The sequence below is a fragment of the Sebastes fasciatus genome, chromosome 9, assembly GCF_043250625.1.
Source record: "Sebastes fasciatus isolate fSebFas1 chromosome 9, fSebFas1.pri, whole genome shotgun sequence".
Classification (NCBI taxonomy): domain Eukaryota; kingdom Metazoa; phylum Chordata; class Actinopteri; order Perciformes; family Sebastidae; genus Sebastes; species Sebastes fasciatus.
In genome coordinates this window covers 29307187-29331525 of record NC_133803.1, presented here as the reverse complement: position 1 = coordinate 29331525, position 24339 = coordinate 29307187, and the positions used below count along the sequence as shown (strand labels likewise).

Sequence of the window (24339 nt, the reverse complement as noted above, 5' to 3'; positions counted from 1 at the left end):
AACGAGGAGGGCCAAACAAGCCTTCATCATCCTGTCCCTTGTAACCTTCCTCTCGCTGCACACCACACGCTCTATTTTTTATCTTCTGTTAGCACAAGGATTCCCAAAGCTATCATATCGGGGAAGCCCAAATAGATCCACACAGAGCAATGGATGCGCATTTGATTAGAGTTTGCAGGTTTGGTATATAAAGTATATAAAGCATTACAAGAACAAAGCCTGTAATTAAACAATGTATTCTTATATAACTGTTCGTATGATATCTTACGAAGAAGTCATTCCTCCATTTTCTTTCGTTTCCTATGAATGTTAAGCAACACGTGTCAATTTCTGCTAGTTACATGCATACTGTCTTTTCAAAATAAACTTCCGTCTTCATAGGAAACAACTTCCTAAAGGGCCGGACACACCAGCCCGACATCAAAGAACTAGCCGCGACAAAGGCCACCAGTTGCGTCGCCTTTGTCTTGGCCAAAAAGTTGCACTCGAACACACCGCAAAGACTACAGCCAACGGCCAACTACCACGTACTGTCTGGGCCTGCGTGAGATGAAATAACTCTCCGAACCAGTAGGCGGCGGTAGTCTGTATTTGTCATTCAAAAAGGGAAACGGGAAGACCGAGGACGGCGGATAAACAAGCCGATATATACAAGAAATAAAGCGGCGAAATAAATGGCACCACTCTCACTCACCACTTAGCTTCATTCCAGATGGCCATGTCGCTTTGAAAATATCTTCTGTGTTTTTCGTGTTGCCTTTACTCGTTGGCTTGCTTTCCAAGCTTCCGTTTCTCTCCTCATGCCGCCGATTCAGCATATTGAATCGAAAAACCTCCGACACAGGCAGACTAGAGCTGACGGTGCGGTACACACCGAAAAAACTAGGTCGACGGGCGCTCACTGACGGCCCCAAACTGTCCGAAGGCCGACCGTCAGCTTGGTGTGTCAGGGCCCTTAGATTTAGGCAAGAAAGCTACTTAGTTAGGTTTAGGAAAAGATTGTGGTTTGGCTTAAAATATCTACAGAACTGGCATGACTTAAGTACATAACTTAGGTGACAAAGAAATCAACATTGACTCTGGTCTCCTGGGTGAAAGTCTGGTGTTTTTTAACCCACCCATCCACCCCGACCTCCTCCCTACGCAGCGTTCACCACTATTTATATTTCCTGGTTCATGATTACGTTAATTACGAATTGATTTCGTGGGATATACACGAATTACAGTGCATTACTTTTCATAGGTATAGCTACGAACGGTGTATGAGACCAGACTGAATCAAAACAGCAATCCTCATACATGTTCTCCTCTTTTAAACTTCTTGATTTTGTTAAGAACATCTTTGACAGCCTTTTCAGCGCAGGTGAACTGAATCTTCCATCTTAAAAATAAGATGTACTTTCGTATCCACACACACACACAGTTACGCACACACACCACACCGCCACCAATTGCAGCCTCCCAATAGTAACTGGTAGGGGAGCACCTATGCTAAACTAAATCTAATTTGCAGCATCTGCGTTTGTCACACCATTAGAATAATTGTTCCCTCCTCAGCTGTTTCCCTGCTGTTTTCTATCAATTTCCGCCCCTCAAAACCAAATGATCTGTTCATTTCAAAGCTCGTGTGGGTTTGTTTTTTTTTTCTGTTAAATCTCAAGCCACTTCTCTCAAAATTAGCCCCTCACTTAGAACACATAATGCTAATGACCATAATTAACCCAAAATGGAACCTAAATAATTACGGACCGCGAGGATTGCTCATTCAAGAGAACGGTAAATTAATCTTCCATTTGAGAGCCTGATCAAGGTGTATTGTGTTTTATCCCTGCTAACACTTAATCTTCATTTACCAACAAGCCGTATCAAGTGCAGCTGAGCGTCGCTGGAGCCGCAGTCACCTTGACACAACACAAACAGGTCGTAACCAAACCCATTAGGTGCTGTGGGGAGACTGCATGAATCATGCCTTCTTCTATTTTAACAAATAGCATCAAGAGCCCCCTGAGCAAGGCCAGATATAAAACACTAGGGTGGTAACAGCCAGTGTGTGTGTACCTGTGTGTGTGAGCATTGTGTTGCTAATAAAGGAAATGCATGATCATGGTTTCTTTAAAGAGTAACTTAACACTAAGCTGTAAAGCAGTATATCACCGCCTTCTCTGGTTGAAAGTTTGAAACTTGTTTCACCTCTGACCTCACATCTTTTTTTTCCGTAATTGAGGAAATTGCATCGAATTTTGCAGTTTCCATACTTTTCTAACGCGATACTTCAAAATGCGTATACAAATATGTGAATGGAAACACGGTTATTGTTTCCAGAACAACTGCTATGTTTTTGTTCAAGTGCAAGTCATGAGTTCATCCATTCAGGTGTAGGAAGGGTTATTGTTAATGTCTGACATATGAAGAGAATTGCCAGTCACCGAGTACAATCTACTTTAAATGACGTCTATCTCAAGCTAAGTTATCCATGCACATGTCACAAGTGAAGCAAAAACTGTTGGGTGCCAGATTTTCATCATTGAAAGTTTCTAATCTTCTATTCTAAAATCTAAAATTGATGCACTTTCTGTTTAATAGGCTAAATAAAAAGCCTCCGATATGGGTTTTAAAATACATTTAATTCATATTGTTGCCAGAACTGTTACTTTTCCATTAAAAATAGGCAGTTACTTCTCTATGCAATCATATTTTATTATTAATGACCTTGGTGAAGGCATGAAGATGGTTTGTGTCATGATGCTACCCCCCCCCCTCCTGGTATTATCCAGGGAGAGGAGGCATGATGGGTAAGGGACGCGGTGGTGGTAACCCAGGTGGGGCTAATCTTCCCTCCCAGCGAGATCCAATAAGAGCCATTAGAGAGGTCTGGTCTGGTTCATTTGAGCGTCACAGTTAACAACCTTACACAGGGTGGGACAGTCGGAGCAACAACAGAGCAACAGGCCGTTTCATTCATGGCAGGAAGGCGGAACTTCTCCTTTAGATTTCTGTGGCATTACCAAATACTTGTTTCACTAATGTTTACGTATATTCAGCGTGTGTTACCTCAAACAGCAAGTCTTGCTGCTGAAACTCGCAGCAGTTTTGGACATCATGATGATGATGATGATGCAGTAGTGGAAGACTGGGCCGGAGGAACCTGCTGAAAGGCTGGAGGGAAAACAGAGGCTGAGTAAATGAAATCTCATCCGTCTATCTACGCTCCTGGTTTCCTCTTTATCTCATCCTGCAAAGGAGGGAGGAGAGGGCGGATTTGTTATTTTTATGGGGTTTACAGTAATGCTCAGAGGGTGAAATTATTCCTGGAGCCCCCGAGTTTAATTATTTCCTCTCGTATCAATACAGTCCACCGACGTAATTTCCGTGTTGATCTGATTACAGAAATATTACATTCTGCCAGGGCACGGGCAAATTGACTTTGGTGGCAAGGTCTTGACAAGAACCAGACACGCAGCTTTATGCATCAGTAACGGCGTAACCATATTATCCATGCACTGCTTCCTTCAGTGAAAAGCAAGATGCAGGCTGTTTCCAATGAAGACAAAAGAGGAGAGGAGGGAAATTCAGGATGGGAGAGACGTTGCAGACGTGCAAGTGTACACCTTCTCTGAGGATACAAATGCATGTCAACATCACAAATTACATTACTCACTTATTCCAAAAACAGTATTATACGAGTTATAAACTCGGCCTAAAATGCAGTAGACCTTTTTATTATTTTCATCATTAAATCTTGACCAACACATCAATTTGCTGATACACTGGATGGCCAGGCCATTCATTTAGTCAGCAAACAGTTTGATGGAGTATTGACCACAGCAACATAAAAAGTTGTTGTGCTCCTTATTCAACCCATTTTCTCTTTATTTTAATTCCTGCTTTTATCTCTCTTTGATGTATTTGGCTAATGTTTTTTTTTTTTTATGCCTTTCAGAAGAAAACTTTTTACAGTTTCACTCAGGGTAAGAACATCATGCAGTGGTTCTTAACCTGGGAGTCAAGAGGTCTCAAGATAAGTAAGAGGAGTCACAAGAAGAAGAGACGGACCACCAGACTGGGTTTTTGAGGCAGATACCGATTTCCATATTTGAGAATTTTAGTCAGTGAGGCTTCCTGCTAAATTAGTGCAACTTCATCATCATCATCATCGCAGCACGCAGGTTTTGGTTGCTTAGTAACGACAGGCACAACAGGTGCGCAACCTCCCAAGCACATTGGAAAGAAAAAAACGTGACACAGCTGGCTTTTTACACGTGTTTTTTAGATGCAGCATGTGTACGGCCCCTAAAAAATAGCATGAGTCACCGGTAGAGTTTGGCCTAGCGCTGCACGTGCATCTTCAACTTTGGGGAAAACGCTGCACTGTCACTTTTTACCTAGCCGTCCAATCACAGTAGATGAGGTGTGGAACAAATACCACAAACAACCACCACATCCTACATGTACAAATGCTGAACAACAACAGCAATTCGCCCACAAAATCTCAAAATGTGCCGTCATTTTTACTTCTGCAGATATTCCGTATCATAACAATCAGACGGAACCAAAGCGTCTCATCTGAAAAAAAAAACACGCCTCCAAAGCGCTCTGAAGTTGTTTCCTGTGAAGACGAAGTTTACTTTAAAAAGACTGTATGCATGTAACGAACGTGTAGCTGGACATTTGTAGGAAACGTATTCCAAATTAGGAATAACGTTTTGTAGGATGTCATACGAACCGTTGTATTATACATTGATAAATTTAGCTCCAACCAGACTAAGAAAAACGCCACAAAATTGATAAAAAAATCCAGACACTCTTCATCAATAGTGGTTTTATAACAGTGTTTTAGGGAGGATTATTTCTATAACTTTGGCCAACAACTGGGTAACTCTGTGCATGTAGAAGAAGCTGAAAAATGAATACAAACAAGTCAAACGGAGTGCAGGAATGTGAGTCAGAGATTGTGTAAAAAGAGAAGGAGAGTGAGAGAAAGAGCTGAGGGGGGGAGAGAGAGGGGGGAGACGGGGCAAAAGAGTGCAGCCATGTGCTGGGGTGTACACCTGTACCCAGAACAGGTGTTTTCCGCCCCACTTGCAGGCCCCCTGATTAGGAACCGCCACGCTTGCCTTACCCCGTCAAAGGCTAGCTTATCCCCCATCAGTGCAGCTCAGGCTCTGGGTAAAATGATGGTTAATTAGCCAGCAGAAAGCCACGGGCTGGAGGTTGATGGAACCACCCCCTTCCTGACCTTCCACCCTCTGTTATACACACAGATCTGTGTATACTGTACACACAGTAAGGAAGCAGGACTAATTTAACAATAAACGGACAGACACAGGCGGAAAAGAGAAGATTATAAAATTGATCATGTTGTTTTCTAAACTTTAACTGTTAGGACGCTGGAGAGGTTTCACTCCATTTTGTTACCTTTATATTCAGTAGCCTACTATTGCCCCTCTTGAATAACAAACTACTTTCATTCATTACTATAAATAATAAAGACTTCTTTGATTACACAAAGAAAACGGCGGCTGCAGTGCGGTTATTATTAGAGTGTAGGGATTATTAGAGCACACTGTACTTTATACTGTATAACATGTCTTTTTTCCCGGCTAATCTGCACATACATAGGGAAGCAATCAAAAGAGAGAGCGAGCGAGAGAGAGAGCGACTATAATTATGCGCAGCTGCGAAAGCGGGGGGCCAAGATAGGGTTGCATTACCCAGCACTAAACACTTTCACCTGCACAGCTACGCTACCCATCGTTAAACACTTTCACCTGGACGGAGCCGCGTTTTCAAGTTTTAATCATATTTCCACCAGGGAGCCGAATTACCGTGTAGAAATGACTCCGTACCAGACTGGTATGGAAGGCAATTTGGGGGTAATGTTGAGAGGCGATTCTCAAAGAGCAACAGACTGAGCTAACCCATTGTTGTTGCTGAGTTACCTTTACTGTCACAAACTCCAAGCCCAGAGCAAAAGGTAAACCCCCAAATTATCCTACACATAACAGAAAGAGTCTGGTCATCGGGGGTCTTTATTGTTCACTCAGAGGCACAGACCAAATGTTTGCAGCTTTAAAATGCAAACAATCCAACATCCCGCATGGCTCATGATGCAAAACAAAGTACAATATTTACTCCCAAGATGAGAGAAAAAGCAAGTTAATATGCAACACTAAAATGAAAATGAAAAGCAGTGCATTACAGATGGCTAGTGGACAAAAACTACTCAAGACTCGCAATTTGAGAGAAAAGGTAGCGCAGAAGGATATACTATCTAGAGAAGATAATGTTCAGGAGAGAGGGGGAAGTGTCAGACTGTACGGGGGAATTTGGGTTTTGGCATGCATCGCTCTCTGTGGAGCTACTGGTGCTCACACATCAGAGCTCCACTTCCTCCAGGCGCACCATGCAATACACAGAGGTGATAGAAATACATGTATACAGACCTAAACACACATCCACATGCTTGTATGGAAACACGGATGCACACATGCACAGATATGCGTACGCGCATGCTCACACACTTACTGTACATACACGTGTTCCCTGCAGCCATAAGCACTGCTCTGCAACCTAATTAAGAGAACAATTAAGTTTGAGGCGATGAGGATTGAAAATGAGGGCTGCTCAGTGTGTGTGTGTGTGTGTGTAATCATCAAGATCACATAGTCTCTGACTAAAGTATAAAGCCTGTTGCCAGAATGTCAGGTATTCAGAGACGAGGTCTGCCACTGAATTTAATTGAATTGAATTCGGGACCATTCACTCATATCTTGATTTCAGGTGTTTGGAAGTGGGGTTGTATGAGGTACTTATCCATATAGGTGTATTACTTACAGTAGATGACGGTCGGTGCGCCCCCAGCATCAAGAAACAGACAGGACTGCAACAAAGCAATACAGTGCTGTGGACGGGGACGGCAGAAAAACGTATTTTAACCACCTAAAAGAAAGGCCCTGCTAAAAAATCTATATCAGTTTAAGTGTAGGCAATATTTAGAATATTTTCACTGCTTTCTCTTGCCATGAAACAGCCCATTCCTTCTCCTTTCTGATGAGGAACTACACTGAAAGTGAAAATTATCTATACTCCCTCCAAAGCCAGCAGGTTAAAATATGTTTTTCTGCCGTCCACGTCCACAGCACTGTATTGCTTTACTCCGGTGTCGGTACTCGATGCTGGGGGCGTGCCGACCGTCATCCATACTTGCGAAGCTTGAGACCTTAAAAAAAGGGAGGATTTCAAAACCAAAGCGGTGGAGCTTCTGAAGTCTGAAGTCTCTGAAGCTTCTGAATTGAGCTTCAGAGACCTTTTTCCTGCATTCTGGTGACTTTAAAAGATTGACAACAGCATGTTTATGTTAAACTTTTAATTTTACCTTAAACCTTCTCAGGAAAGAATACAGAATAATTTGCCCCTCTTGCATAAACTTGTATGAATCTCTGGCATAAACTAATAATAATAATTTTTTATTCATTTCTTGCCCCTGCTTGAGTATTTCTGTCTCTTAGCTCTCCCCATTTCTCTCACTCACTGAAGGCCATTACAGGCACAATGCATCAACGCCACCACTGCGCTCTGAAACCTGTTATTTCCAATGGCCTGCGTCGCGCCACGACGGCTTTTCGCGACGTCGAGCAAAGCCCGACTTCGGGCGCTGCACGCTGTCATGTACGCTGAACCTAGCTGTGAAAAAAAGTGTGACATTTTTTTAAATCGGGAGAAATACGGGAGGATTGTGACCCCGGGAGGAAACCGGGAGAGGGCAATGAAAAACGGGAGTCTCTCTGCAAAATCAGGAGGGTTGGCAAGTCATCCGTCATCTACTGCAAGTAATACACCTACTATGGATAAGTACCTCATAAAACCCTACTTCAAAACACCCGAACTATCCTTTTAATGCTTTTTACTGGAAAGCACTTTGAATTGCATTATTGTTGAAATAGGCTTTACATGTACATATAAACTTGCTTTGCCCCCAGACATCTCAGAAATATGCTCTAATACTTCAGAAGGTTTGTCACATACAGTATATTGACAAACGAGACAATGTCGTGTAACCAAAACTCCACTGGGTCAATTACTCTGTCACCGATTGTAAAAATAAATTAACCATTTTTTTTAATTTAAAAACTAGATAATGCCTTGCACATCATGCTATATAGTCAAACAGCTTCCTAAAACTTTCCGCCTTTGTATTGCTGCTTTATCACCATAACTCCAAGTTCTGCTGGTTTTCATATTGTGTCTTAAACTCAGAGTTTGTGTGGTCATTCCTAGTTTAGGAAACTTTCATGAACCTACCGTAGGGTCCTGTCCAGACAATTCAAACCTTAACCCCATGCTGAAAAGGCGGCGCTTTTTTTTTTAACGTTTGAGCTTACATGATGTTCATCTGACAGAAGTGATATTCCATCTGAGCTTAAACCAAACTGTACGTCTGTGCTGGCAGCATAAACCGGCTTCTGCGGCCAGGACGCCAAGAATCAGGGAAATATTAAACAAAGGAGAGAGAGAGAGAGAGAGAGAGAGAGAGAGAGAGAGAGAGAGAGAGAGAGAGAGCAGACGCTGACGCTGAAAAATACCTGCTGGCCCAATACTGAGGCTCCATATGCCCAGCTCTACCCTGACTGCTGGCTGGCCAGCCTGTATGCCCACTCTCTCCCAGGCCTCAACACACACACACACCTACACACACACACACACACACACACACAAACACACACACACACACACACACACACACACATGCAACACACGCTTCACTGGGGACAAGCCAGCAAGAGTAATCCTGGCCTACTTTTCTGCCCGGAGCGCACTGCAGCACCGTCTACACACTACAGAGGAGGTGCAGGAGGGGTGGATGGAGAATGAGATGAGATGGAGGGGAAGTTAGGAAGAGGGTGGAGGGGTGAAGGAAGATGGAGATGCTAAACTGACTTCTCATATGGACTTAAATTAAAAAATGTGTGTTTCAAGACTAAGTCAGATCATCAGAAGATACACAGAAATTGATGCCTCTATAATTTGATGTTGGGAAGTGCATCCAAAGTTCATATTTATGAGACCAAAATCAACCATATATTCAGTTTTTACCCTATTAACCCCTATTCTCACGGGACTACCAGGGGACATCATGTGATTTAGAAATTAGCCCCCAAAGTTTGTGTTTTATGCAGCGCATTCAAAGTCTGTATTTTACTCAGATTTACTGACATTTTCCCCCGGATATGATGTCAAGGCTCTGGTAACATCCGTTTATATTAAAAACATACAGATACAGAACGGATGTTGTTGCAATGCATAACTGTCTAGCTGGGTTACTGGTTAAAAACAGATTACGCTATTCATTACTTACTTCATTATTTAGTATTTATCAGAAAAATCTCTGTTAAAAAAACGCCACTTATTTTGTTTAAGAATTTATCCTTCAGTTTAGATAGACTATTCTACCGGACATGCTACTGAAGGAAAGTTCACATTACCCAAAAGAAAGGACTAATGCAATCAAACGAACGGTCATGTACCGAGCTATGAATGAATGGAATTTGCTACCGAGACATATCGCACAAGAAAACAGTAAAATTCAATTCAACATTTTAGTAAAACAGCATCTTTTAAGTAGAGACAGTGAAAAAATGTAGACATTACTTTGGCTGAGTTTTGAACAAATTGTGTGAATATACAGTAATATACTGTGAGTTGGATTATGTTGACTGCTCTGGTGGATGTGGAGATGCTGTCTTAGTCAGTGGGCCGGGTATTCTGGAGTGTAAAGGGCTATTTTTCATGTAGGCTACTTACTTCTTGTAGGATGTATTATAAGATTTGCAATAACTGCGAGACAATGGAGTGTAACAGACTATTTATTTCAGTCTTGTGCTGTTTTATTCTGTAATGATATATTATTCTGTGTATTTATGTCTTGTCCTGTTTATTCTGTCACACTGTAAGTGTGTTTGTGGACCCCAGGAAGAATAGCTGCTGCCATGCTGTAGCTAATGGGGATCTTAATAAACTAAACTAATTATACAATATCATATTTATTTTTAATATTATAAATATTAGGCCTATGTTTATGTAATATTAACAAAGACGTCTTGCTCTGGTGCCCGTGCAAATGGGTCTACATGCTGTTTAGGGAGATGAGCCTCCTGAATTTCGTAGAAAAAAGGTCACATGACCTCTGTGTTTGACAAATTACGGACATGGCAGATATGCACGGGATTAAAATCACAGATGACCTCTGCAATTATTACAATCTACTAGAGGACCACAGGTAATACTAGTCCTGTGCAGATAAGGTTTATAACCGAATTTGTCTGCATGTCTCCTTGCTCAACCCAGTCGCCAGAAAAAATGTTGACATTGTACGTGACGGACGGGCGTCTGTGGCTCAGAGGGTAGAGCAGGTTGTCCACCAATCGGAAGGTCAGTGGTTCGATCCCCGGCTGCTCCGGGTCACATGTCGATGTGTCCTTGAGCAAGACACTTAACCCCAAATTGCTCCCGGAGGCATAGCCATCGGTGTGTGAATGAGTATTTAGATTAAATCCTGATGGGCAAAGTTGGCACCTTAGTAGCCTCTGCCATCAGTGTATGAATGTGTGTGTAAATGGGTGAATACTGACATGTAGTGTAAAGCGCTTTGAGTGGTCGGAAGACTAGAAAAGCGCTATATAAGTCCAAGTCCATTTACCATTTACGTGTCAGCAAACCATGGATACGTTGAATATTTCTGAACCAAAAAGACGTTTCTAAATACATTAGATATCAACCTCGTATCACGTTTGCAGAAACGCACAATGCCACGCGGTTAACGTTGAGCCTCCTGAACATGCACCCAAAATACTGTCAAAACTTTAATTTATAATTACCGAAGCAACCTCCGTAATTCTCGAACGAGAAAGAGGCAGAAAAAAGGAGAACGAAGAAAACAAAAAAAAACCTTGAGGTTAGAAATTGGAAAGAGTGAAGGAAAGGAAAAGGAGGGAATCTCACTTTAGGGGGGGGGGGGGGGCAATTAAAGAGGATGAGATAATGACTGAAAGTACAAGAAATGGAAGGATGTGAGAGGGAAGGAAATGAAGCTGTATGACACAAGGAGGGAGAAATGAGGAAAAAGAGATAGAAGGAATGAGAGAGAGGGTTGGAGAGGTCCTAATAGAAACCAGTGCAACAGTAGAGTCTCCTGCCAAACGAGAGGAGAGGGGGGGTGTTCGCTGCTCTTCTCCAAATAAGCACATTAGTTAGTGCCACTTCCTCTTGTTGGGAGTTCCTGCTGCATATTCTTAGCAGCCCCAAACCGCACCGGGGAATATTTCTACTCTGCTCCGATGGACAAGATGAAAAATGATACCTGGAATATGTAAATAAATGATTACATCACACACAACCGCCATGAATGCCTTTTACTTATTGGCTCACAACACGTATTAAGACAAAAAAAATAATAATAAAAGGGTCATGTTTATTTATACGCATGCAGGATATACTGTATGTTTGTAAATAAACTATATATTCAGGCACTGAGGTGATTCATGTGCGGCGCAGCCCTTCAGGGGGTACATGTGCCGTCGCTGTTTGCTTTCACTCAGGGTGTAATTACTGTGTGTTTTCAGAATAATTTTATGAATCATGTTCCCATGCATCTGTGGTTTAGTAGTTCCCTGAATCCAAATTAGTTGCCACGGCAAGTAGCAGGTTATTACGCGCAATGAAAGAAACATGTTTTATGTAGTAAATGAACTGGGATTTGTCTTGAAACATCGTTCTTATTAAGCTGGTAGTACCCGGTAGATCAAGGACAAACGGGCAGAGGTACAGTAAATTACATCACTGAAATGTCACGCATCTATTCCGGAGGAAGAAATCATTCATGAAATTAAAATAAAATTAATTAAGTAAAGAAACTAATTGGTGACAATAAAAAAAGTCATAAAGCAATGCAGCTATTTACACCCCCCACCACACCAAACTGCACCAGACTTGCATTGTTAATTATAACGATTATTATTGTCCCTGCTTTATACAAAGAAAGTAGTGGAATATTTTGAATGCTGAGATATTTCAAATCCAAACTGTGAAACATCAGTCATCACTGACACCGCACTCTTAAACTAGACAAGAGGGGCCTGATTATATTTTGTTGCTGAACACAAACATAAAAAAGGTTTAATTGTGACTTGCATACTTTTATTTTATCTAACTTCATTCTTCTTCAGAAGACGCACCTCTCACCTTGCAACAGATGCTCCCACATACAGTAGTTACTGTACGCAGGGGGCGGACGACAGCACTGGAATATCATAAACTGCAATACAATACAATGGAGCTGCAATGATTTATCGATTAGTTCAACTATTAAATCAATCGGCAACTATTTTTTTAATCGATTTGAGTAATTTTTTAAAGAAAAAAAAGTCAAATTCTCTGATTGCAGCTTCTTAAATGTGAATATTTTATAGTTTCTTTTCTCCTCCATGACAGTAAACTGAATTTCTGAGTTACGGACAAAACAAGACATTTGAGGACATCATCTTGGGCTTTGGGAAACACTGATCGACATGTTTCACCATTTTCTGACATCCTAGCCTACACATCATATTCTAACAGACTAAAGAAAACATCTTTGTTTGGCACAGATCCCTACAAACATCACACCATAATCATTTTAATACGCTTTTTCAATGAAAATGAGAATAATGATGTGTGATTATCAATCCCTCTGATATCGCAAATCATATCGCAATTGCAATTTCAGTCAAAATAATTGCAATTAGATATTTTTTTCATCGTTCAGCTGTAGTTAAGGTTGGGGGAAGACTGCGGTTATGGCAAATAAACTATGGTTTGGTGTTAATTAGGTATGTTCAGGATTAGGTAACTAAAAACACCTGCTACATTGAGAGAAAGATTGTGATTATGGTTAATAAAAAGGCGAACGTTGACCCTCCACCACACTGACCTCCACCTTCACTGTCTGCCTCGCCACATATAGGGCACACCACTTCCTGCCTCGCCATGGGATGTTGGCATTGCGAAATCGTCCAATATGGAAGTAATTCCTCGAGGCTGAGATTCTATTATACTGCCAGTCATTTCTGCTATTTTGTCCACCCCATTTATATCTACATTCAGCACACGGTCAAGCCTATCCCACAAAAAGTACAGTTAATAATCTGCATCCTTCTTATTCCTCTGCTCCTCCAGTACAGACAGAATCTAATGAGGACTCGTATGGACCGTATGAATCACTGATACCGCTGTTAAACTAGACAGAGGTGCCTGATTACATTTTTGTCAGCAGGGAGCAAGAAAATGTTCTGAGCAATCCCAAGGCCTTTCTGCCTTGAAGAAAAAGGAAAAAATATGGATTGCAGGAGAAGGGGGAAGGGTATTTAAAGGGTCAGGTCACACACTGCCTCCGTACACACCAACACACACACACACAGTCGTCCCATCGCTCCCATCGCTCTCACTGATGAAAGGTGTGTCTCTGCTCATGGGTCGTTTGTCGCGGGCATCTCCACGGACGGCTCATTGGAGAGTGCAAGGACCCCTTCATCTTTCACCGTTGACAGGTCTCGGACACTGGGCCCCTGTGACAGACGACCCATAATTCACCGGAGGAGGGAGTGGAGCTAATGGCCTTGACTCCAGGCCCTCGGTAATGATCACGTCCAGATTTCCAGTGTCACACACACTGATGTGGGACCCCACCCACAATAGGCTGTTGTCACCGTGTGTGGAGCGGACACACAGAGAGGCAGGGTGAGACCTCACACACTCATCCCATGCTCGACAAGTCCAATTTAAAACTGGGGTAGTAGGGTAAAAATATGCTGCCAAGTTCCAGCTTGCATTAGACTAATACACGGTATAGTCTGGGCAGTATATTGAACTGATTCTGTCCTTTAGATATCAGCCAGTCAGGCCGATTCCAAAGTTAATTCTTCATATACTGAAGGCAAGTTTATTTATATCACACATTTCAGCAACAAAGCACAAACATTAAAAGCATGAAGTGCAAAAAACACATTATAAAAGCAGATTTAAAAAGAGTCAGTAAAGAGCCAGCCAAGCTGAGGGTCCAGCATGTCACGCTGAATGTGCCACAGCTACGTCATATCTCCAACATTTATTCCAGTGTCCACTGGAAGCGTTTCAGAAAACTGAGTGTCTGTTCTTCTGCAGCCACACTTCCAAAGATTGTTTATAAATTGTTTTGCTGACATTTTTGGTCTTTTACAAGCATATTGAATACATTTGCAGCTCATTTCTGATAGATGTGGTGACAGATACTATTTGGCTGTATTTTACTGCGAGCAGCACACCCTTTTATCTTTGTTTTGTATATGTATTTCCTAAATAGTACATTAGCAGAAGAAAAAGGAAAAGTGTTGGCATTGTACGTTTCTGCAAACCACGGGATACGTTGAATGTTGACGTTTCTGAACCCAAAATAAGTTTCATAAATATGTTTCATATCAGCCTCGTATCACTCTTGCAGAAACGCATAATGTAGAAAACAAAGCTACTTGGTTAAGGTTAGAAAAAACATCATGGTTTGTGTCAAAATAATAACGTAACAACCACAACAACATTACGTAACAAGTAAACCTTTACAATAGGGCTGACCCGAATGCTTCCAAGCTTCAACCATTGTCATGGTATTCGACCTCCAAATCAGTATTTGAATGCTTCATAATTTGTTTTTTTATATACAAGTAGGTAATGATAATGTATAAATCCCCAAATAGACCATGAAATAAGGAATAATCAAACAAAATTATAAATTATTCATATTCACTGTTTTTTGGACATGAACAGCGGCCTCCTGAATGAAAGTCCTGTGTTTGTTTGACCCATCCGCCAACCCTCTCACCCCCTCTTAAATGGACTTTACTCATTATTACACCACGTGACTTTTATACAACGTAACTTTCAATAACCGTCACTTGATTTACTACGTCACTTGCTCTGACCGAATGCAAAAACATCCACAATCAACGTATCCGTGGTTTGCGGAAATGTACAATGCCAACATTTTTTCCTGGCTAACTAGGCTAGAAAAACCATAGCATTCATTTTCTTGTGGCAAAAACTTTGGAGACAATAGAAACAGAAACTGAGCTCCGACAACCTCCGAGTGAGTTCCGTTAAAATTAATTTGCGTTATTATCTATTAACTTTGACAAGCCCTAAATATTACATTAATATAAATTGTCAATACATATAGGCATTTATATACATTCAACAGTGAATTTCACACTTTAGACACGGGATCTGCTCAAACAAACATTTTTCTGGAGCGTAAGGATAGCAGAGCGGAGAAAAGAGAGAGCTGCGAGTGAGATGGTCCGGGGGACATTGAGGCGACGGACAAAACGCTGTTTTCACTGACTGAATATTAGCTACAAATAAAATTCCCTTATGTCCTCCACAACTATACTGCTCTACAACAGACCTTAGATCTTTCAGGCTATCGATGCTGCGGTCACTCTCCAGAGGTAACCTGCCAGTGACAAGTTTGCTACATCCCATAAATACTCATATATATCCTTGATGTATAGTGTTGATTAGTAGAATCGTGAAACAACCAAAAAACAGAAGCCTTGTTGAAATGACTCCGACAGGCTCCTGCAGGTGAACAGGAGAGTTTTAAACAAGGTGCAAGCTAAACTTAATTATCCCTTCATGGAAAACAGGCACTCAATTGTCCCCTATACACTCATTCAGAAATGTATTCAGCATTCAGATGAAACAACTATGTATCTACATCAGAGTAAAGAGCAACATGGAGTTCATGTGGATCAACAGACAAAGATACATATATACTCAACATTTAGTATATATGTCCCTCTATGTCTCTACAAATTGTCCTGTCATATTTTATGAAGCAGGAACCCCCCTAAAATAATCTTTAAGGAAGTGTTTTGAAGTGACTTTGAGTGTTTAAATGAAATTCAACAAGATGTTCCTCCCCCTCCCGTCCTCTCGTATCCATCTACATGCTCTCCACGGGTGGAAAGATCTAACGACTCCCCACAGTTGTCTGCGCTGTGTAAGTTTGACGTGCCTTGTCTTCACATGTAACTGTATCCCTTCAAGCGATGAGGGCCTACCCAGCAGCCTCTCATCACTCGGTGGAGAAGACGCTAACTATGATTAGTAATAGCGCCATTGATTTTCACCGAGCAGCGTGCGCTCTCTCCAATCCTCCGCGCTCAGCTAAAACATGTAAGAGATATTAAAGCGTTTTTTTTTAAGGGGCACATTTCACATTCAGCGAGAGAGATCAGGATCTATTAGGGCGTTTGTGATTGCACAGAGTATGAGTGCTGACAAGAAAGTGAGGGCTCCCCGTGCCAGACGGCGTGGGATTTGGTCTCTCACAATTTAACTACAGAGACGAGTTCAGAGGAAATAATATGATATTGACCTCATGAAAAACTGAGCAGTTAAGTACTTTTGTCTCTCCGAAGCCCACTGAGACTCGTCGTATCAACCCACACATGTTCAATCTCCCGAAATAATCATCCAATACTAATCACAGAATCACATCGGCAAAGGATGTAATTATACTTTTTGTCTTTTTCTACTATTGTAAAACCTTTAGGGGTGTGACACAATAACCTTTCATATGCCGAACGCCTCATTTGGAATTGAAAATGAGCTGGAAGGATATCATAAAAAGATGAATACAGACGGGTGGGGAGGGGCTGCGGAGCCATGAAAACTCTCGCTTATGAATATGCATATTCATATTTGGACCCTGGTCGGTGTGAAAGACAATGGGGACTCCGAAGTTCGCTGGCCCCTCTGAGTGTATTCAGCCCCGTCCCATACAAAGACACAAATTTTCCGCTGAGGCCTAGTCAGAGATGGCGTGGAGGGAAGCTCAAGCACCCCTGAGTGTCCCTGAATCAGACAGACAGGAAGTGGTCCTGCGAGAACCCCCGTCCCCACGGCGATTCCCATGAATTCCCACAATTCCACTGGCCCGTTGGTTGGTTACTTATTCAGCGATGCGCCACCGTGCTCCCCTTGAACGCAGTCATAAAGGGACAAGAGGGGGGCGATGAGCGAGATGCAAGAGAGGCAAGAAGAAAAAAAAGAAATCATATTTCATTCACCGTCACAACATGACCCAGATAACAGTAGATTGGCCTTTTTAGTCGGGACAAAATTGCCTTTGTGTCCAAAGTTACAAGAAACAAAAAGCCCAAACGAAAAGGGGGGTGCTTCAAAGGTTAATCCGTTACAAGCAAGATCAGAGCGTCCCTTCTTTAAGGAACAGAAGAAAATCTATCTCTTTTCTCTTTCCCTCCTTTCTCTTTTATGTCTGGCCATAAAGAGCGGGTTTTATGTACACTCGAATGGCTGAGGCTCACAGAACATGCATGCGAATGAGAGGGAACCACAGGGGACCGATATATCTTTACAAACATATATGCACATAGAGCGAGAGAGAGAGAGAGAGAGGAAGGGAGAAAAGAAGATCCAGACAGAGATAAAGAGAGACAAAAAAAAGTAAGGAAAAGATGCAGAGATGGAAAAGGGAGGGTTGAAAGAAGGTTATGATGGAGAGAGGAAGAGACAGAGGGAGAGAGACAGTCTGGAGGAAAAAACTGGAAGAAAAAGCAGTCTGGTGCTTTAATCGCAAAATCAGAGCTGAAGGAGCGAGGCAGGCATGCAGTCATCATAACGGATCCCATCTGAGAATGCTATTACAGGCCCTGGCTCTGGTTGTGGCTAACGCTACTGGGCTTACAGCACCAGCTCTCCAGGCTTTCTACTTCAGCCACTGCCTGCCTTTAGTACCTGCTACAAAAACTGAGCCTGCATAATATCAGAGCATTCATCGATTCCCAGGCTGCGATGGTGCAGCGCTGAAAATGAAACCGCTGCCTTAAAACAGAATGTGTGAAAAAAAATGTTTTTGCCTTTTGCTCACCTCAGCTGAACGCTTTTAAACATTTTCATTCAGAAAAAATAACACTGACTTTCCCTTTTTTTCGTGACGCTCAGCACGAGTTTCAACAACATGTGACGCATATCCGCTCCAGTCTTTTCAAAATAAAACTACTTAGTTAGGTTTAGGAATAGATCGACTTGGTTAGGTTTAGACAACAAACTATTAGCTTTAGAAAAAGATTCTGGTTTGGGTTAAATTCACTCTCAAACTGCCATAACTTAAGTACAGAAGTTAGGTGCCAAATAAATCAATTTTGACTTGTTGTTTCACACGGGACACGAACACCGGTCTCCTGGGCGAAAGTCCTGTTTTTTTTGTGGCGTTTGCCATTCTTCGTACATCCCGGTTTACAATTACGTGCATTACATACGAATTGATTTCGTGCTGACCATCACGAAAAAAATGTGAAATTCGTGTCTATGGTCAAGAATCAATATACAATTTCGGGACTGTTTCACGAATTGCTGTGCGACTGGGCTGCAATATTCCCAAAAGGGGTTAGAAGTGAACAATCCTGGGCCTAGCAGGGGATTTAAAATTAATATCTGAGCAACTCTCAGCTGCTGAAACACTATAGTTTCTTTCATTGATGCTTTGTTGCTCATTGTAAACCTTATTATACCGCTTGTTGCTCTTCTTTAAATCTGCGAATCCCTGAAGCTTGTTGTGCTTTAAGTGGCTAAAGTGTAACAAATATACTGAAAAGGTTAGCAAGTGATATTTGTAATTGTGAAATAATGCTGTATAACTTGGGTTATAGTGTATATAAGGATCTCTAAAAAATCCAAAACAAGGGCATCATGCTCGAAATATGCTTTTATATTAGAAAAAGAGCATCCCCATCACATATTTACAGTATAGGTCTGTTGAGCATACGCCAACTTTCCTGCAGGACTGGGGGATGGAGTGATGGATAGAGGGAGAAGGAGGGTGGTAAGAAGAGAGGGGGGAGGAAGGAGAGATGCTTGAGGGAAGCAGGAGTCTGGAGTTAAATATTAATCCGTGGTGATTCATCTGCTGTGGAAGCCTCCAGGCTCCTTCTGCATACCGCCAGCTGTTGGCCCCTGTCTCTTGGCCCTGGACCTGGATGTGAAAGGCTGGGCCGCTGCCCAGAGTGCCCAGGCATGAGCTTCCTTGGCTGGGGGAAAGGCAGCGCAGGCCAGGGCAGGTGGTGGACCTGGCCGAGATGACAGTGTGTGAAAGTGTGTCTGTATGTGTGTGTGTGTGTGTGTGTGTGTGTGTGTGCGTGTGTTATGGGGTGTTACACATACTGTATAACCACAACTCTAGGGTCTCGCGCTGGAGTCACCACACTACGTCACACCCACGGAGGGCAATGAGGCTCGACATTGTCAGGTTGTGAGGTACTGAGATGCTGTAGGGGGATCAAGGATGAAGGAGTGGGTGGAGGCAGAGAGGCTGGAGGGACGGGAGGGCATGTTGAGCTTTTATGCTTTGCAGAAATAGCAATTTTAAAGTAATAATCCACATTTTGATAAAATACTAGGGATGCACAAGTATGTATATATACACTTTGGCTCCTACAGTGATGTTTGATTGATAGTCAAACTCCGGGAGGTGCAGTACCAAAACACCGAAGCAATGAGCACAAAAGATGTCACATTACAGTAGACCAAATATAAAGCAGCACATGTGCACTTGAAACCTGCCTTTCGTATTCACACTCATTCGCTTCATCTTAGGGAATTCATCTCTTTCGAAACATGTGACCTGGCGTGTCAGAGAGAAGCAGCCAGACGGTCACACACAGCTGCTGCTTTGGCTGTCGCTCAAAAGCTAATGTACCTTTGGGTGATTCCACGACACCAAGAAAGCCAGTCTCACCACTGGGAGAAAGGAAAACAAGGGTATGAGGAAGCAAGAAGGGTGTTTTAGTAATAAGTGCCAGCAAAATACACGTATCAAATGTGAAAATACCGTAAATTCACTAATGTGACTAGAGATAACGGGCGGCAGTTTCATGTGAAAGGCTTAAGTTTACATCAGGGCCTGAGTCCCGTTACCGCCTTGCTTCAAGTATCAACTATAGCTTTACAGTATGTTATCAACACATGGTAAAGCACTTGAGAGCAGGCACCGTTTGAAAACTTTCCTTGTTGGTTAATATAGCTGCAGTAAGTGTGCGAAGCTCAGACATGTAGGAGGGCTTATTGTTTTGTCTTCAAGGTTTTATTTTTACAAAAATGCAGCCAGTGAATATTATGATTTTAAGTGAACAAAAGAGATCCCTGCCTTTATACCTCACTCTGTCATATAGCCAAAATGAAGGATGAATGGAAAAAGATTATGCAATCAATCCTTTCTCACAAAACAATACAGAACAAATTGTTACCACTGGCGTTCACAGGAAAGTACAGGAAAAAGGAGAGAACAGCAGGATGCAGTCGGCCTGTGATGAAGATACTCACAGGGTAGACAGTAACTACAAAAGAAACAAGAATCAAAAAGAAGGTGTTTCTCGCTGTTTCTCGGCAGGTGTCCCCAGAGCTCGGCGAAGCCTTGCCTCAAACTACGCTGTTTGACTTGTTTCAGTGCTCACTTTAAACCAGAGAAGAAAGAGGAGGGATGTGTTCGCGCCAAATGAAAAAGAGAAATCTTCCTCAACCGCTACAGGAGCCGACAGGACGCCATAAAGGCTCGAGGAGGGCTTCTCAGTTTTCCCCCATTTATGTTTTGCCTCCTTGCGCTGTTTCTTCCCCTATAAAGAGTTTCACTCTGGGATTACTCATTCTCCATCTGAGAGAGGTGAAAATAGCTCTACAAAATACTGTAAGTGCCGACATGAAAGTGAAACTTGGCGGAGTATGAGTCAATATTCCCAACATTTATCTAAAGAACACATTTTTCAAGATCGAACCACCTGCATTTTTCAAATAGTGAGTCATAAATTTTAAACAGGGCTAGGGTAGCTGTTTGGAATTACCTGTCAAGTCATCTGAAGGTCTAACCTATACATCTTTATGCCCAAATTGAAGGCATTTCTTCAGTAGAAACTCATGGGGAAAAGTTCTCACTGTACTTTTTTTTTTCCTCCTGCTTTGAAACGGCTTGTTAGCACTCACCGAATTCCTCACTGAAACCAAGGAACACAGCTGAGCCCATTAACACCCTCCATCCTCCATGTTCATGTTTGACATCACACAGCTCTCTTCTGAATACATTACATCTTCAAAACCCCCTCTTTTCACAATCTGCGTCCATGTACGATGCCCACCCACTCTTACGGTACTTTTCACGGGGCAAAGGTTGCTGAGGAGGAGGGTTACTACAGCGTCTTCGGGAAAGGGAGGAAAAATTTGAGAGGAGAAGAAAGAGAAAACGCTGGGTCATGAATTATAGAGCAGATCACTTTCGTCTGGGTCCAGGGAGAGAAGGAGAGACCACGAGAGAGAGAGATTCACCCCCTATTCTTCCATGCCCTGTCTGGTACGTGGGAAGCCACTGGGGAGAGCGATTTATGGCCAATTGAAGCGGCAGCAACATCCCTCGGAAGGCAACGAGTGGATCCATAGCAACGATCCTAGCGGGGCATATTAATCCCCTGCTTTATGTAGTGCTAAGTGTACAATAGTAATCAGGATTGGAGTAGGCCCCACTGATCATTAAGGGAAAAGGCTATATAAAGAATTCATAATGGGATTAGCCCACGGCGAATGGAGAAAGAGAGAGAGAGACAAGAGAGTGTGGGTAGATGTCTGGAGGATGAGGACAGGGAGGAATGGGCAGAGGGAGGGCGGGTGGGAGGATGCAGGGAGGGAGGGGTGGCACGATGCTGGAATTAAATCACCCATCAAATTGCATGGAGGAATTTTAATTTACAGGTTAATGTCGTATTGTGCGACTAATCACCGCCAACCGTTTGGATGAACCGGTAGGAAATCGGGGGGAAATCAGGGGCTGCTGCAACAAATTGGAAATGCTGTGAACAGTCGTTCCTGGTGAAAATACACTGTGTTGAGTAAAAATGATGTCTTTTGATGTTCACAGGAGATCTTAACTATAGAAGCCATTCACAGCTGCTAAGAAAAAGTTGCAGGAAACATCATCTGTTGCAGTAAATATTTGCATCTTACATTTAATTTCCTTGAATTAGTCACGAAATTAAATTTTATTGATTCATGTACATAGACATGAATTTCACATTTTTTTCGTGATGGTCAGCACGAAATCAATTCGTATGTAATCCACGTTATTTCGAACCGGGAAGTATAAAGAGTGGCGAACGCCGTGTAGGGAGGTGGTCGGGATGGATGGGTGGGTCAAAAAACACAGGAGTCACCCAGGAGACCGGCGTTCGTGTCCTGTGCGAAATCACAAGTCAAAGTTGATTTATTTGCCACGTAACTTCTGTACTAAAGTTACACGGCACTTCCGGTGTTATTTTAACCCAAACCACAATCTTTTATTAAACCTAACTAAGTAGTTTTGTTGCCTAAGCCTAACAAAGTCGATCTATTCCTAAACCTAGTAGTTTTATTTTCAAGAAGACTGGAGCAGAAAGTGACACGTGCATCACGTGTTGTTTAAAGTCGTGCTGAGCGTGACGAAAGAAAAGGGAAATTTGTATCTATGTACAAGAATCAAATAGATTAAATTTTGTGACGATTTCGCAAACTGCCATGAGACGCACACATTATAAACTAAACATATATCCATACAATTCAGTTCCAAATTCTAGTGACCCAAAACTATTATTATAAAGCTATGACTGGCTGAACAGAACCTCACTGGGATATGAGTTTTAATTATTAATAATCATGCTTTACTGTACATGAATCCTCATCTATTCAATAAACAGCCCGGTCGCACAAAAAGTTGAATGGCACGATAATACGCAAGGAAAAAAGCGTGCAATAAAAACACCGTTCTTGCTTTTGGCGTGTCATTTGTACGCCATGTAGTCTGTACTGACTGCAATGTAAATGCATCCACGTAAATATGCCACGCTCAGAGGTAGTGACGTAGAATAAAAAGTAAGAAAAACTGCTTATAGTTTACTGTTTACTATTCCAATCCAGACAAATAATCTGATTACATTATTCACACTAAGAGACCTTCCAATAGCAATGTATGAAACTGAACCAGTATTTACTCTCTGTTGCTCCTGACTGCATACAGTCGGCCTTCTATGCAATCAAATCACTGTAACATAAACAGTAACTGTAACATTATCACATTTCCACAACATGTTTATCCTCAACAGGGGCTTTCTTGCCATGTTCCCATTGATTCTGTACCACTCAGCTGAACATCAAACTCATTTATAGAAAGGTTTCGTGTTCGTATTTGATCTCATCCAGTAGCGTAGGCTACCCAGAAAAAATCACACTACATGAGATGCCAGTAGATGCTTTGCCAGACTGTGGAGGTAGTCCGGGCACGTCCAACGGGATGGACACCCTAAGGCACACCCAGAACATGCTGAAGGGGTTGACATATCCCAGCCAGCGTGGGAACGCCTCGGCATCCCCCAGGAGCAGCTGGACGTGGCTGGGAAAGAGGACGCCTGGGCTATTGTGCTGAGTGTGCTGCCACTGCAAACTGTGGAAGGACGGACGGACGGATGGACGGACAAACTTTTAAACTAAGGAACGTAAGGATTGCCAAATGTATGATAAACCCCCTAGTGCTTTACAGTAAAGATAAGCAATCCCCTCTTTGCTTAATCAAACAATTATCTTTGGACCGATGCTGAATTGGCTTTAAAGGATAATGACCGTTTCACCTCATTCATGACGTACACTAATTGCAATTTACACTCAAGCTAATTAGCAGTCTGTACTGTAGTTGCACAACACATAGATAGACTATGTTAGATGAGGATACACTATAGGGATGGGTCATGATTTTCGAATTTTCGAATAGTCATTACATTATAAAAATTTAAATAGTTTATGCGACTATCATCTGGTCTTAAAAATATATATTTTCCCTTCTTTTTACCGGTGCCTGTTCAGTTCCGTTCAGTTTGGCAGTTTCTACGATTGCGGATTTATATTGACATATAGTGTGATTGTAGTTTCAGCTGTGTTTGAGCGGTGGTGCATCGTAAAAAACACTTCATTCAAACTCGGCAGGAACAAACAAAACTCACCAAAACAGTCTTGGTTTTTGGTCTTTCCACTGTTCCAACATGGAGTGGTTGAATAGTTCCCAGCAAATATCGAATAGTATTTTTGCTTGAAACGCCCATCCCTAGAATATGCAGTTTTATTCAATGTCAATTACTCTCAGAAATATGCATAGACAGGATTTCAACATCTGTGGTTCTGAAGACAGCATCAACAGAAACACAAACTGAACCTGCCAGCACTCTGTCAAAGTACCAGTACGTTTCTATC

At 42.1% G+C, this 24339-nt stretch overlaps 1 protein-coding gene and 1 long non-coding RNA gene across 5 annotated transcripts in view; one reads left to right on the top strand and one right to left on the bottom strand.

Annotated features, from left to right (window-relative positions):
* The window catches only part of LOC141774452 (uncharacterized), a 393135-nt gene that overhangs the window by 18555 nt on the left and 350241 nt on the right, over nt 1-24339 (top strand). The window lies entirely within an intron of this gene.
* Nucleotides 1-24339, bottom strand: part of meis1b (Meis homeobox 1 b) — a 235713-nt gene that overhangs the window by 168515 nt on the left and 42859 nt on the right. For 3 of the 4 annotated variants that reach the window (XM_074647112.1, XM_074647111.1, XM_074647109.1), the window contains exon 4: nt 3052-3156. The exons of the other annotated variant lie outside the window; for it this stretch is intronic. In XM_074647112.1, the coding sequence (XP_074503213.1) occupies nt 3052-3101 (50 nt within the window). In that variant the 5' untranslated portion in view covers nt 3102-3156. The remainder of the gene's footprint in view (nt 1-3051; nt 3157-24339) is intronic. 4 annotated transcript variants of the gene reach the window in all.